The 13,467-nt window shown below is 39.1% G+C and overlaps 1 protein-coding gene across 1 annotated transcript in view; it reads right to left on the bottom strand.

The window, feature by feature from the left end:
* The window catches only part of oxct1a (3-oxoacid CoA transferase 1a), a 59,300-nt gene that overhangs the window by 26,039 nt on the left and 19,794 nt on the right, over positions 1–13,467 (bottom strand). Inside the window, exons 8-12 of the mRNA XM_084728696.1 lie at positions 5,890–5,997; positions 4,738–4,852; positions 3,257–3,351; positions 2,513–2,561; positions 1,362–1,434 (exon numbers count right to left, since the gene is read on the bottom strand). Coding sequence (XP_084584822.1) covers positions 1,362–1,434; positions 2,513–2,561; positions 3,257–3,351; positions 4,738–4,852; positions 5,890–5,997 — 440 coding nt within the window. The remainder of the gene's footprint in view (positions 1–1,361; positions 1,435–2,512; positions 2,562–3,256; positions 3,352–4,737; positions 4,853–5,889; positions 5,998–13,467) is intronic.

Raw genomic sequence — 13,467 nt, 5'->3', positions numbered from 1 at the left:
TGAATATATTGACACTGCACCATTAGCAGCACTCATATTTTCTTGTTATTTATTAATTAATGATATCTTGTGATGGCATTCTTCAACTGTTGTGATGCACTGTGGAATTTTGGCTTGTGACATTCACATGTGCACAGCCCTCATTTGCATAATTATCCCACGATGCATTGCTGAGAATTTAAGGTTGCCATTTTCAGCTCCAAAATTCAAATTTTACTGTTTGTAATGTGCTTGCATCATTTCATTTCATTTTAAGTGTTTGGAACACTACTCCCATATATTACATGCAAGTGCAGAGTTAAAGTGGAAAGCCAGTTGAGCTCTGGCTTCGCACTGCTCAGCATCGTGACTACAATTAGAAAATGTGGACACTTGGAATCAGAATGTGGATGGATCAATGTCACTAGTCCGATACCCAGTGAATGCCATATATCAATATTAGGCCCAAATAACATATCGGATTGGTCCCATCTCTATTCACCAAGCCATTAGTTGACTAGCTGACGCACGTGATATTAATTTAATTATTTAAATATATATTTTTGGAGAAGAAAGAACTGCCTGTTAAATACTAACTGCAAAAGCAGTAATTACTCAGAGTCTGTAGTAGCAGTGACTTCAGTGTTATAAGAGAAAAGGTCAGTGTTGCAACAATCTTCCAGGCCTAACAACAAAATTCAGGCCCCAAATGAAGTTTGAGGTGTTTTTTTTTCTGTGACTAACAAAAAAAATTAAAGCAGGGACGACTAACACTTTCCTCACCGACTGACGGTTTAGTCGACTGTTAGCGGCAGCCCTAATGGCATCTAGCAGTGAGACTGCAGACTGAAATACCTCATGTCATTCTCCCCTTCCAAGAGTGTAGGAGAACTTATGGTGGCTGTGAAACTCATGCAAAACGCAAAACGCTTTGGAGCTAGTGTTTGGTTTGTCCATTCTGGGCTACTGTAGAAGCATTGTGGAGGAAGATGGAAGAGGACCTCCATCCTCTGTAGCTATAAACGGCTCATTCAAAGGTAAAAAAACGACAGTTATTTTTATTTTCAGGTGATTATACACTAATGAAAACATACTTTTAAACGATATATTCTGCCATATTCTGGCAATAAATGCCTGTAAATTTTACACACTGGACTTTTCAGAGGAAAAGATGCTGAGAAAATTCTAGGAGTGTTTTGTTGATTCATTTTGTTTTTTGCATTAACTCCACCAGGGAGTTCATAAAGGTGACTCATGGCATTATGAAAATTATTAAGTATTAAGTATTTAATAAGCTGTCTACACATAAATCCAGAAATGTCAGGCACATATAACTTTCAGTCAGCAAATAAGTTTTTAAAGCTCATGTTTCATGGCCTTACCCTCGGATCATAGCAAATGACTCATCGCTGGAGAAATAGGCAGCCCCAGGCAGCACAGTGACAGTCTCCTTCCCTGTGGAGTTGACATGTTTGATTTTTGGGCAAAAGGAAATATTGGGATTAATTCATCATCGCAGTTTGAAAACAAACTTATTTCAAAGCAACACTGCTTACAGATGAACATTTTCAGAAAGAAGGTAAATGAAGAGACATTAAACAAACATAAATATGAATAAATGAAAAAGAATGTGCGTTCATTGAGTGTTAATGTGACTGGTGTGTCAATAAAATGAATGAATAAAATAATAAAGGGATAATTCAGATTATTTGAAGTCGAGGTGGTACTTATTGACAGACACTGTATTACCCACAGTAGATGGAGGGCGGCATGTCCGCAGTTTTCTGAGCTTCCATGCTGATACTCTTCTGTGCTTCTTCAAAGTACTGCTGTGGACAGGGTCAACAGCAAAGCGTTTTTCAGCCTCTTAAAAAAGGTCCATCTAGGAAAAAACTGCATCAGTTTAAGTGTACACTGTATTTAGAATATTTTCATCACTTTACCTTGCTGTCAGACAGCCTTTTTCCAAAGAGACACCACCATTATATAAGCCAAATATTGTTCTCTCTAAACCAACAGAACTCCATAGGCGAAATTAGTGATTTTACCTCACAGAACATGGGAGTTGCAGGTCTATCACTGCCTCGATCTGTTAGTTTGTTTGTATTATTGTGTGACTCTGGTCTTTTAAAAGGATAGTTTGGATTCACCGAACTAACACAATAACACAAACAAACTAACAGGTCGAGGCAGCGGTTGACCAGCAACTTGCATGTTCTACAAAGTAAAATGACTGATTTCACTAATGGAGTTTGGTTGGTTTGGAGGGAGCGATATTTGTCTTACAAAACAGCAATTTTCCATCAGGAAAGGCAAACATTCTAAATATAGTGCACATTTAAAGTGACATTGATTTTTTTAACTGTGGACCTGTTTTGTAAGTGGCTACAAAACCTTCTGTTGCTGACCCTGTCCAGCCAACTGCCATCTACTGTGGCTAATACACTAATACACATCATTAAGTACCTTATACAACTCCATGTGTAATAATACATAAATGTATAATTTGGAGTTATTAATTAGGATAACTGACCGGCATTAATCAGATCTGCATCCACTGCCGCCTCAGCGGGGTATGGGCCCTACACAAACAGAAATGCAGATAAACAAGAAAGCCCACACAGGTGGGCTGTCACACATATGCTCACAAATTTCACTCAGTCCGACCAGCCATGATCTCTGAACGGAGAGACAAGACACAATCACATTTTTCTGATTAGATGAGACATTGATTTTCTTTGTGTCCATCAGTGAGACAGGGAGAATCAAAGGGAGCAATCCTTTTGGATGGAGAGGAGAGGAGAGGAGAGGAGAGGAGAGGAGAGGAGAGGAGAGGAGAGGAGAGCCTCTTTAAAACTGGCACTCATAATTAAAAGAAACTTTGACAAATAAGGCATTAGCATAGGCGCCTACATTCTCCTGTCAACACAACTGATTGGGAAGTCAGTCTATAGCAGCGTCAGCAGCCTTTTGTTGAAGGCTCCGAAGGCAAATAATGATTGTGAGAAAGAAAAAAATGGAAGAGAGAGTGTCAAACTGCCACAATTTGTTACATAACAAACCCAGCACATTTCAAATGAGGAACCCAACTAGGAATGATATCGCCCAAATGAATGGCTATTCATCTTGCTACAACCTCAGAGACACAATTCAGTTTCAAAACATTTAAATGCTGCTTAAAACGACCGCCAGAAAATATGCTGCTCGTTAGCTTGTTTGGTTGAGATTCAAAGCAGTGAAACCTGAGGGGGATGAAAGCTCTCTGTAGGCGTCTTACCAGTCCCAGAATTCCATTTTCACTTTGGAGGTGGACAGTGATGTCTGGTTTTATAAAGTTGCTGGCCAGCATGGGGATACCAATACCAAGGTTGGCTGATTGGCTCTTTGTTAAAGATAGTAACGACTACATTTGTGATCATGCAATGTAAAAATCAGGCAGTTCTATTTCTGTTAAAGCAGCTTTCAGCATAATACTGTATTAGATTTCCTCCATCTTGAGGGAATAGTTCAGTATTTGAAGCGGGGTTGTATGAGCTACTTATTGATAGTCAGTCTATCACTCATAGTAGATGATGGTTGACACGCCCCAGTTTGGAGAAGCAGACAGAGGCACCAGCACCATGAACTGCAGTGGACAGACTCAGCAGCAAAAATATTTTAGCTACATAAAAAAGGGCCACCTGAAAAAAAAAACAATATCAGTGTGAGAGTATGCTATATTTAGAATATTTTCACTGCTTTACTTTGTTGACAGACAGAATTTTTCAGATGAGAAACTGCCATTACATAAGCAAAATATTGTCCTTTCCAAACCATCCAGACTCCATTTTCAAAATCAGTAATTTTATCTTGCCTTGACTGGTTAGCTTGTTTGTGTTATCGGGTGTATTCTGTATTTTTTAAAGGTTAGTTCAAAATCACCAAAGTCCCACAATAATACAAACAAAGTAACTGTTTCAGGCAGTGGTAGACCAGCTCCTCTAGTTTTCAGTGAGGTAAAATCACTGTTTTTCTGTTAGGTGTTTGTTTGATTTGGAGAGAGTGATACCTGGCTTAACTCTAACATTTTAATTATAGCGTTAACTGAAACTGATATTGATTTTTTTTTTTGGGTGGGCCTTTTTTTAAGGCTCACTGCTGACCCTTTCCAAAGCTGTACACCTCTTAGCTTCAGTGCTTGTATTCCTCTAAAAGTCTCCAAAATGGGGACATCCCAACGTTCATCTACTGTAGGTAATACACTGCCTATCAATTAGTACATCATATAACTTTGCATAAAATACTATCCCTTTAAGATGAGAAACTATCATAAACTGCACAGCCTTCTTTTCAACCACGCTGAACATTTTTGTGGACTCATCATAACAGTCATGTGTGAATATGCTCAAATAATCTGTTGTGTGGATCAAACCCACAGAACTTTAAAATCTGCACATTTCCAAGGTCCAAATGTGTCAGGCTGAATTATAGGGGAATGTGAATAAGTCCAATAATCAATGGATAATCACAGATTAGCCACTCAAAAAATAAGGCTGCTTTCATGAGGAAGGACGAATGCTATCACAATAACATGTAAATGTGAAATGATGGAGAAAAAAAGCATAATTAGCCAGTGCAATCAACTCGTCCAAAGGCCACCATTATTCATTAAGTGTGTTGACTGGAACTACTGGATGACACCTGGTGTGGTTCTAGTTGTGGTAACAGTTATATGTTTTTCCAATTTGCTAATTGCTTGTATTCTTTTAAAAAGGATACCATACATCCCATCCTCAAACTCCAGAGCGGCCCGGCGAATGATCCTTTCCCGAACAATATCTGAGTCCTTCTTTGGCTTGGGCTTTGCTTCTTGGTCTTTCCTTACTGTGCGTTTCTGGAACCATACAGAGATAAATATGAGGAACAGAGACAGAACATCTTGAAAGGCTGTTTCTGGCCAAGTACATGGACACATGTGGATAACAGCTAGTACATGTGTGTCTGAACGATGATGTAAGTGTTAAATTCTGCTATAATGGATTAATCAGAGAGGTTTAAATCTACACGCTTTTGTTATCAGACTAATCATTTATGTTTTGTAATTAATTTAACCAACTGTTCAATGGAACACGATCTGTGTTCTGAATAAGAGAAAAAAAAGGAAAGGAGGAATTGTATGGAGGTAAAGTTTTGAAAATTGCCTAAACATGATCTTACAAAAAAGCCATTATAGCACGGGCATTTGTGAGAAACACACAGCAAACTTTGTACTAATTACCACAGAAAATCTAACAAATGTTTATTACTCATAAAGGTCTTCTCTACAACACATTGTGGGTTCTAAGAGATCCAAATGGAGGTTCAAAGGTGTTTCTTAACTTTTTTGCTTCCTAAAATAATTATCTAAATCAATATAACTATACAGTATTAGTATGCCTGTATACAAATCAGCTTCAGGGGAACATGGATGACCGGAGAAGAAATACAGACTGAAATAAAGTTAAATGACTATGATTTACATAAGGGAAAAGGGCTGCATCTGACGATTATTTGTCAATTATTTTCTTCATTAATCAATTAGTTGTTTGGTATATATAATGTACTCAAATGTTGCATTTTATCCACAACCCAAACACATTCACTTTATTGTCATAAAACATGTAAAACACAGTTTCTAGTTGACTGTGGACTGTATTGAACCCAACAAGAAGAAGACATGCAGAAATATATTTTTTAATATGGGCGGCAGTGGGAAATAGTGGCATCGCCAATTTCTGTATATTTCAATACCTCAACTTGGATTTCTTTAGACTTCTGATATATAATAAATGACCTACGATGATGTTAATAAAAGAGCTTCTGTTCTCATTTGTGTGGGGTCATGTTGCATAATGCCTGTACTATAAAGCTCTGAAAGGTCTTGTTCTGTACCTCAATCCTTTTCTCGTAGCTGGCTCCCTTGACAACCCTGTGGACGTAGATGCTGGGGATGTGGATGTCCTCCTCAGCAAAGGTCCCAACATCCACCACCTCCTCCACCTACACAGAGACACAGAATGATGAGCTTCACCTTCAACAGTAAAATGTCTCACGAACCTTGAGATTAAACCTCAGATAAGGAAACTGTGCACTGATGGAACTGCACTACCAGGAAATAACCTCTGCCTACCCAGCTATGAAATTTAACAGATAAGCTGATAAAGAGCAGTGGATTTTTCTTGCCATTCTGTAGGCTAATGTTCATGATTTCTAGGTTATTGTGTATTTGTAAAAGAATAAAACATCCTAAACTGAGTTACAAACAATCAGGTGACGCACACGCAGACTATTCCCCAAATATGATCTCACAAAAATCCTGCCATAGTCTTTCACAGGATAGAGAGGGTAAATATTTGTAGGAGAGAATTTTTTAGCAACTCCAGTGACTCCAGTGAAAGCTGCATGTGTGTACCCAAAGCCAGCATGACTGACTGAAAACAGAGGAGGTTCATCTGACACACCGAGCCCAGGGAACGTAGCTTGATCTGGGGATCAAAGGCGATGGAGAGTAGGGGTGTGTGAAGGAGATTGTTTTGGTGCTGGGAGGACTTTCGGTCAAGGTGAGCACAAAGGTCAAAAGAAACTTTTTACTCCCCTGTGTGGAAAAGGATTTTTAGCTACCCATTTTTATTTTTAGGTTTATTCCAAAAGCTCTGCCTCAGGACTTTTACAAGCTCTACATTTCAGCTCAGTTTACTCCCAGGATCTCAGAGGAGCTGCTATAACACTGGCCACCGACATTGTCTAAATGTACCCTCATAACACTTTACTTACGCTCACATTTAAAGGAGAAATCAGTTATATATTGAATGTAATTTATCATAGACGGACCATGATATTGCCATCAGATATTAATGACACATGCCAGTTGAAATACTCGCTTCTCTGACAACAACACTACAGCCGGCATATCTTCCACTGAGATGTCTATTCTGGCCCACAACTTGTGTTATTGTTAGCCTGTTTCATGTTAGTTTAAGTTCAAATTAATGGTGAATGTTTGTAGACTGAGTAAATGTCTGTTAATGGGTCCAAAGAGATCATCAACTCAAACTCCAGAGTGTGTATTTTTGGATCAGTGGGCTTTTTTTTTCAGGATTAGAGGCTTAGCATTACACTGACAGATTTCTGACTGTTATAAACAGCCGATCGACTTGCAGCATATGGTTCATCATCACAATGTTGCGCTTGTCTTGTGTTCCTGCAGTGTTCCTGCAGCCTGCATGAGCTTCCGCACATCTGGAGGGGTGAAGATAGCAGGGGAAAACTAAGTTTAACCATAGATTGTGTATTAAATAGGGATTCGACCTATTTAATATACTATGTATGGCTCCAACTCACTATTTGGACGCACAATTGCTATATATTGCTCCTTTAATATGACAACATAATAAGAAAGCTATGTGTCCCAGACAAACAACACATTCCTGACTCTGAGAAAGAAGTGTGCCACCTTTATGTAGACAGCACCCAGCAGCAGAGGAAGAGTGTACATAAAGGATTATTTCTGTCCGACTAACATGACACCTATGGAAATGGCTATTGATTTGAGCAGCGCTGGGTCAACATGACGGGGATAGAAATCCCAGAGCGAATGCACCTGCTCCTTCCTCCGTAAGTAACATTAATAACTGCTATAAGCTGAGCTTACAGCCTCCACTTATACAGGTGTTCAAGGGGAGCTGAGCAGCATGTGTGGGCTCCACTATATCTTGCTGCCCGTTTTAGCCTGCTCCAGCTCCTAAAATTCATAAGTCGTGTTCGTATTTACAGTAGGCTGTGTTATTTAACACATGAGATTTTCAGTCAACATAAGAATAAAACTACGCTGCCAAGGCATCGACAGTTCTCCAAAGATTATTCTCCTTTATCAAACAGAAGAGACTCCAAGAGGGAGGAGGAGCAATTTCTTTCGTTCTCAAGATTCTTCAGGGGAGGAAAAGCACTTAAAATGACACAATATTAAAAAAGGAGGAAAGAAAGAAGAAAGCGCATCTAAGCACCAGAGTTATCATCACATCTCTGGGGACCAAAAGGGGACTTAACCATGACAACATAATTCTCGCCCTCCCTTTTCTACGGTTCTCCTATGTAGCTCAGAGAGTAACCTATTTATTCCATTTACATGAGGGGCAAGCAGCCATTCAGAGCAAATTGAATTGAATCTCCCCTTATCTCCACTTCCTCCCTCAGCACTCAGCGCTGACTGAGAGGAGTCAATGGCTAAGAGTGGATCCCATCTTAGCGTTGTCATGGATACGCAGGCTTTGGTCTGTGGTGAGCGCGGGCCACTCAGGACCCGTAAAGTGATTTTAGACTCTTTTTCTGGTTTCTCTCTCAGTCGGGTTATGGTGAGTCTCCGATGCTCCGCAGTGAAAACGAGGCCATGCGAGATGAGATTGGTAAGCGCGAGAGAATTGATACAGCAGTCCCACACATCCACCCACAGCTTTCTCTGGGGGCTCGATCTGTCTTTTGTGAGAATGATGATTTCCATAGACGTCCTCATCAAGCAAGACTGAGCTCATCACATTATGAAACAGTTACAGTAATAAAACAGGGAAGACTGGGGGGCACTGGAACCACGACAAATATTTGGTGGCATGAATTCCAACACTTCAGATTTATGAATTTAAAAGCGTAATATGTAACAACTGCGCTTTCAAAAATGAGTACAGTAGTCCAAATATAAAGTTGGAGCCATAGGTGGTATATTAAATAGGTTGAAATCCAGTTTAATATACAGTTTATGGCTGAAGTGTTTCCCCCGACCCCTCATCCCAAGACTTGAGGTAGACTAAGCAGGCTGCAGGAATGCTGCAGGAGTGCAAGATGAGCACTACACTGTGATTTGACAATAATAAGTTACAATGAGTCCTATACTGTAAGTTGATCAGCTGTTTATGACTGTCAGTTGCCTGTTAATGCAAAGCTAAGCCTGTTATCCTGAAAACAGAAGACCCCTGCTCCAAAAAATACACTCTAAAGTTTGAGACCACTCACTGCCTAATTAAGATTTTTTCAACTCATAAAGAGACACTTACTTATTAGACAAACATCTGGCCTTAATTTGAATTCAAATTAATGTGAACCACATACACATATATATATACACATATATTTTTTATGTATATAAATATATAATAATATATATAATAAAAATATATATATTATATCATTATATATATATACACACACACATACACATATATATTTATATTTACTACAGAAACTATAGTGCAGATTTCTCCGTTTGCAGTATCAATCCATAATTTTAGTCTCTGTGATCAAAAGATGTCAAATAGTGCACACCTCCTAAACCAACAACAACAAAAAAAGAGATCACACCTCGCCACATCCGTTTGTTGGTCTCAAACACAGGCAAACAATGTATTCAGCTCAATTTTCAATTAGCCTTCCAAAGATAAGTCACACCACAATAACAAGCTCATGCAATTTAAATGTTGCGCGTACATAAAAAAGCCTCTGTTCCTTTCATCTAGGTGATGTATCCCGGCTGCTCAGATAGGAGGTTCAACGGATGAGGACAGATAAAGCATTAAAATAAAATAAAAAAAAAAAACACACACACACACACGAATAACACATAGACACACAGGCAAATGAGCAGGTGTGTGAAGTGAGCAAACAGGCACACGCGCAGACATACACATTGATATTCCCGTATCTGTAGAACGATTTTCACATCAATGAGAGCTGAGCAAGGCATGAAGTGAGCTGGCAGGAGGATAGAGAGAATCAAAGTGCCCTCTGGGGACACAACAAGCGTTTTCTCGAGAGTTTGTGCTTTTTTAGGCAGTGAGCTTTGTCAGATCTGGTTAATCTCAAGCTGATTCAACCACAATGCTACCAGATTCCTAGAATAAACCGACAGTAGTGCAGCATGTAGTGAATCCTCTATGGTTATTAAACAATGCTGGAAATACGCCATGCTTATCACCACATTTTTTTCAACCAAAATAAACACAAACGGTGCTACATTTACAGTTTACACATTTTTAAGTACATGGAACAAAACACAATTATGATCACGAACGAAAAAAACACCAGCATGCTTTCAAACAGGAATTCAGACGCACAGAAAACCTTTCTGAGCCAAACGGACTCAATGCTCTCTGACTAAAGGTATTAATTTGAGCAGACTGCACTCATAGTGACCATCTGGCCTACAATCACCAAATAAATTAACAAACAGGATCATGTGTTTGTGTCCTCAGACTGTATGCACATTTTAATTCTGTCAGTACAAACAAACTGTAAGCTAATGGCTCCTACATAGAGCATAAGATGACTCTTGATTATAAAGGCAAAAGACTGAATGAATGAAGAACATTGTTAATTTTCCACTGTAAAGAGCCTGGCCTGATGGTTGAGGTAAAGTAGGGTCTGGCCTTCACCAAAATCAACAGGATTTGCCTGACGTAAAAAAAAAAAAGTTGCTAGTGAATGTTCAAATTTTAGCAGCCACTCAACAGATTAACATGATTTTTTTTGGGCTTATGAGTGAAGTAAATCTACATGTTTTACCAATATTTGGCTGGTGCTAATTTTGTGCCCTGACTAAAGTTTTTTAGCATCTTATTTTATTTTATCTTATATATCTTTGGGCTTTTGTTACTTTTATTATGATAGGACAGCTGAAAGTAGGCAGGAAAGGTGAGAGAGCTCAATTGAACTCAAAAAGTTCAATAATAATCTCTTAAGCATAATGTAATTCGAGTGAGAGAAAACAGAACTTCTACTCCTCCACTTGGCTGTGTTTTCAAGCTTTAACCACATCTAGCCCAGGACAGAAGACTCTGGTCAATCAAAGGTCATTAAGATCGTTGATTGCTGAGTCTCATACCCAAAACTTAAGTATTTAGAGACCATCTTTGAGCCACCAGTCCAAAGTGTTGGTAAGTTGATGACCTGAGAATGAGACAATCAGTTATTTTTCTCGAGATTTGCTTATTCCATCTTTAACTGACAGATACAACCTCTATTGTAAGTATGGAAAATATGGAAATGCAAATTTCACACTTTGATCTTCAATTTTATATCAGATTAATGTAGGGGTCAGTAGTCTGCAGCTCTTTTGCCCCTATCCAGTGGCATAATAAAATGTGAGTAATAGCCTACATCTATGGTTCAGCACCTCTTCCTCCCTACGTTATCTGTGGATACCAAATCTCCACAAAAAAAGAAAAGTTTCTGAGGAAAATAGAGAAGTTAATGGTTGCAGCTCCAGGCAGATTTTTGGGGGATCGGGCCAAAGATGACTCTTTTGAAAGAAAAGGTTGCAGATTGACTGAGATAGCACAGACTGTAAAAGCTTCCATAGCTAAGACTTTAATTGCAACGCTACCTGAGCTAATAATCCATCAGGTCTGTGTTTTGTTTTGTGTGTGTGTACGTGTGTGTGTGTGTGTGTGTGTGTGTGTGTGTGTGTGTGTGTGTTTGTGTGCATACTGAGACACGACAGTCAGGAGAAAGAGATGGTGTGGCTACAGGCGACAGAGCATGAGGATGACAGCGACACCACACTCTCATTACCCTGTGTATTTTTAGCCTCTCCATCTTCCTCCCAGTGTGTGTGCGCGTTTGTGTATGTGGGCACTTGGCCATGCTCTGCCGCCACTTTCGGGGCTCAGCTCCGGCTCTATCCTCTAACCCAGAATTCTGACAACACGAGCAATCTGTTTCCTCTCAGTGGAAGCTCGCCTCGCCTGTGACAGCCTTTATGGTCTCCAGAAAATGAGAGACAGCCAGCCAATGCAAACGCTGACAACATTAAAGGAACTAAAAATACATTTTTTCAAATGACACATACTGCACGTGGACAACTCCAGTCCCAGCTCAGTGTTTACATTTCAAAGAACGCATGAGCCTCTGTGCAATGTGCTTCAGATGCAGATGATAGGCAGTCGTTAGGAAACTTTGAACTTACAGTCAGAGCGTATAACATGCAAATTTGGCATTTCAAACATTCAGTTTGTGTATATGTTCAGCTAATCTGTCACACCCTTCTACTGGCTCCCATCATCTCTTTTTATTTATATTCTGTGTCTCTCATTTTTCTGTCTCTCTGTTCAATCACTCCTACTGTGACCCTTAGTTGATTATTAAAACTTACAGTCTGTTACCATCATTGGTAAATGTCAGCATTGCAAGTTAATTTGAATCTATACCAAACCTGGCTTACTCTTAGACAAGTCAATATCAAGTCAGATTAGACATGCCCAAAATTCCCAGTTCGTCCTCTCATGTTCAGGAAGAAGTATTTCCAATTTGAGCAATGCCTTAGCAACAGTTTTGGCCATGCAGAGGGGTAAATGCTGCCAGCAACATCACTAAAACGGTTATCAGTAAGATAAACTAATTATAAAATATTAATTGGCTTTTATATTCTGCTCTGAGCGAGTGCATCTTCAAATGTTTTAATTAATGAAGGAAAGGCCTGACCTGAGCAGCTGTAAACCCACAGATTACATTCAGTCAGCTTCTTTAATCAAAGGCCAAAATTTTGTTTTTTATGTTTATTATATGCTCTAATTGATGCACCAGTGAAAGAAATGGATGGACAAACAGACAACCTAAATTTAGCTCCAGAGAACTGACATATGACTGTAGAATATTATCTCATCTTGTAAATCTGCTACCAATGATGCTGACACATAAAAGCAACAATAAAAGCTGAGAGTTGACATTGTTTGAGAACAGTAACCCTAGATTTGCACTACAGGGATAGTTTGGATTATTTGAAGTGGGGTTGTATGACGTAATCACCCATGGTCAGTGTGCTAACTACAGTAGATGGTGATTGGCAAACCCCGTTTGTTTAGGAAGGTAAGCAACGTACTGCTGCAGACAAGGTCAGCAGCAAAACACATTCTAGCGCCCCCCAAAAAGCCCCACCTGTATCAATATTGGTTTAAGTGTACTCAATATTTAGTATTTTTACCACTTTACCTTGTTGTCAGTCCGTCTTTTTCTAACAGGTAACCACTGTTATATTGTTATATAAGCGAAATATCGCTCTTGCCAAACCAACCAGACTCCACTGGCAAATTGTGTGACTTTGGCATTTTAAAAGATTTAAAATGAGTTTTCACCAAATGAGTCTGGTTGAGAGAGAGAGCAGTATTTGGCTCATATAATGGTGGTTTCCTATTGGAAAAAAAAGGCTTCCTGATGACAAGGTAATGCAATGAAAATATTCTCCAAATAGCATACACTTAAAATGACAGATTTTTTTGGTGGGCCTTTCTGTAAGTGGCTAAAAATGTTTTGTTGCCATCCACAGAAGTATATTGCTTAACTTCTTACACTGGTAGTCCTCTACGCTTCTCTGAACTGGGGTCTTCTCAACCACCAATGACTACAGGTAATTCACTGACTATAGAGAAATACCTCATACAACCACACTTCAAATAATCCAAACAAGTAGAAGAACATAATTTACAGAAT

This window comes from Lutjanus erythropterus, chromosome 10, assembly GCF_056507025.1.
Source record: "Lutjanus erythropterus isolate fLutEry1 chromosome 10, fLutEry1.hap2, whole genome shotgun sequence".
Taxonomy (NCBI): domain Eukaryota; kingdom Metazoa; phylum Chordata; class Actinopteri; order Lutjaniformes; family Lutjanidae; genus Lutjanus; species Lutjanus erythropterus.
This window is presented reverse-complemented; position numbering and strand designations above follow the sequence as displayed.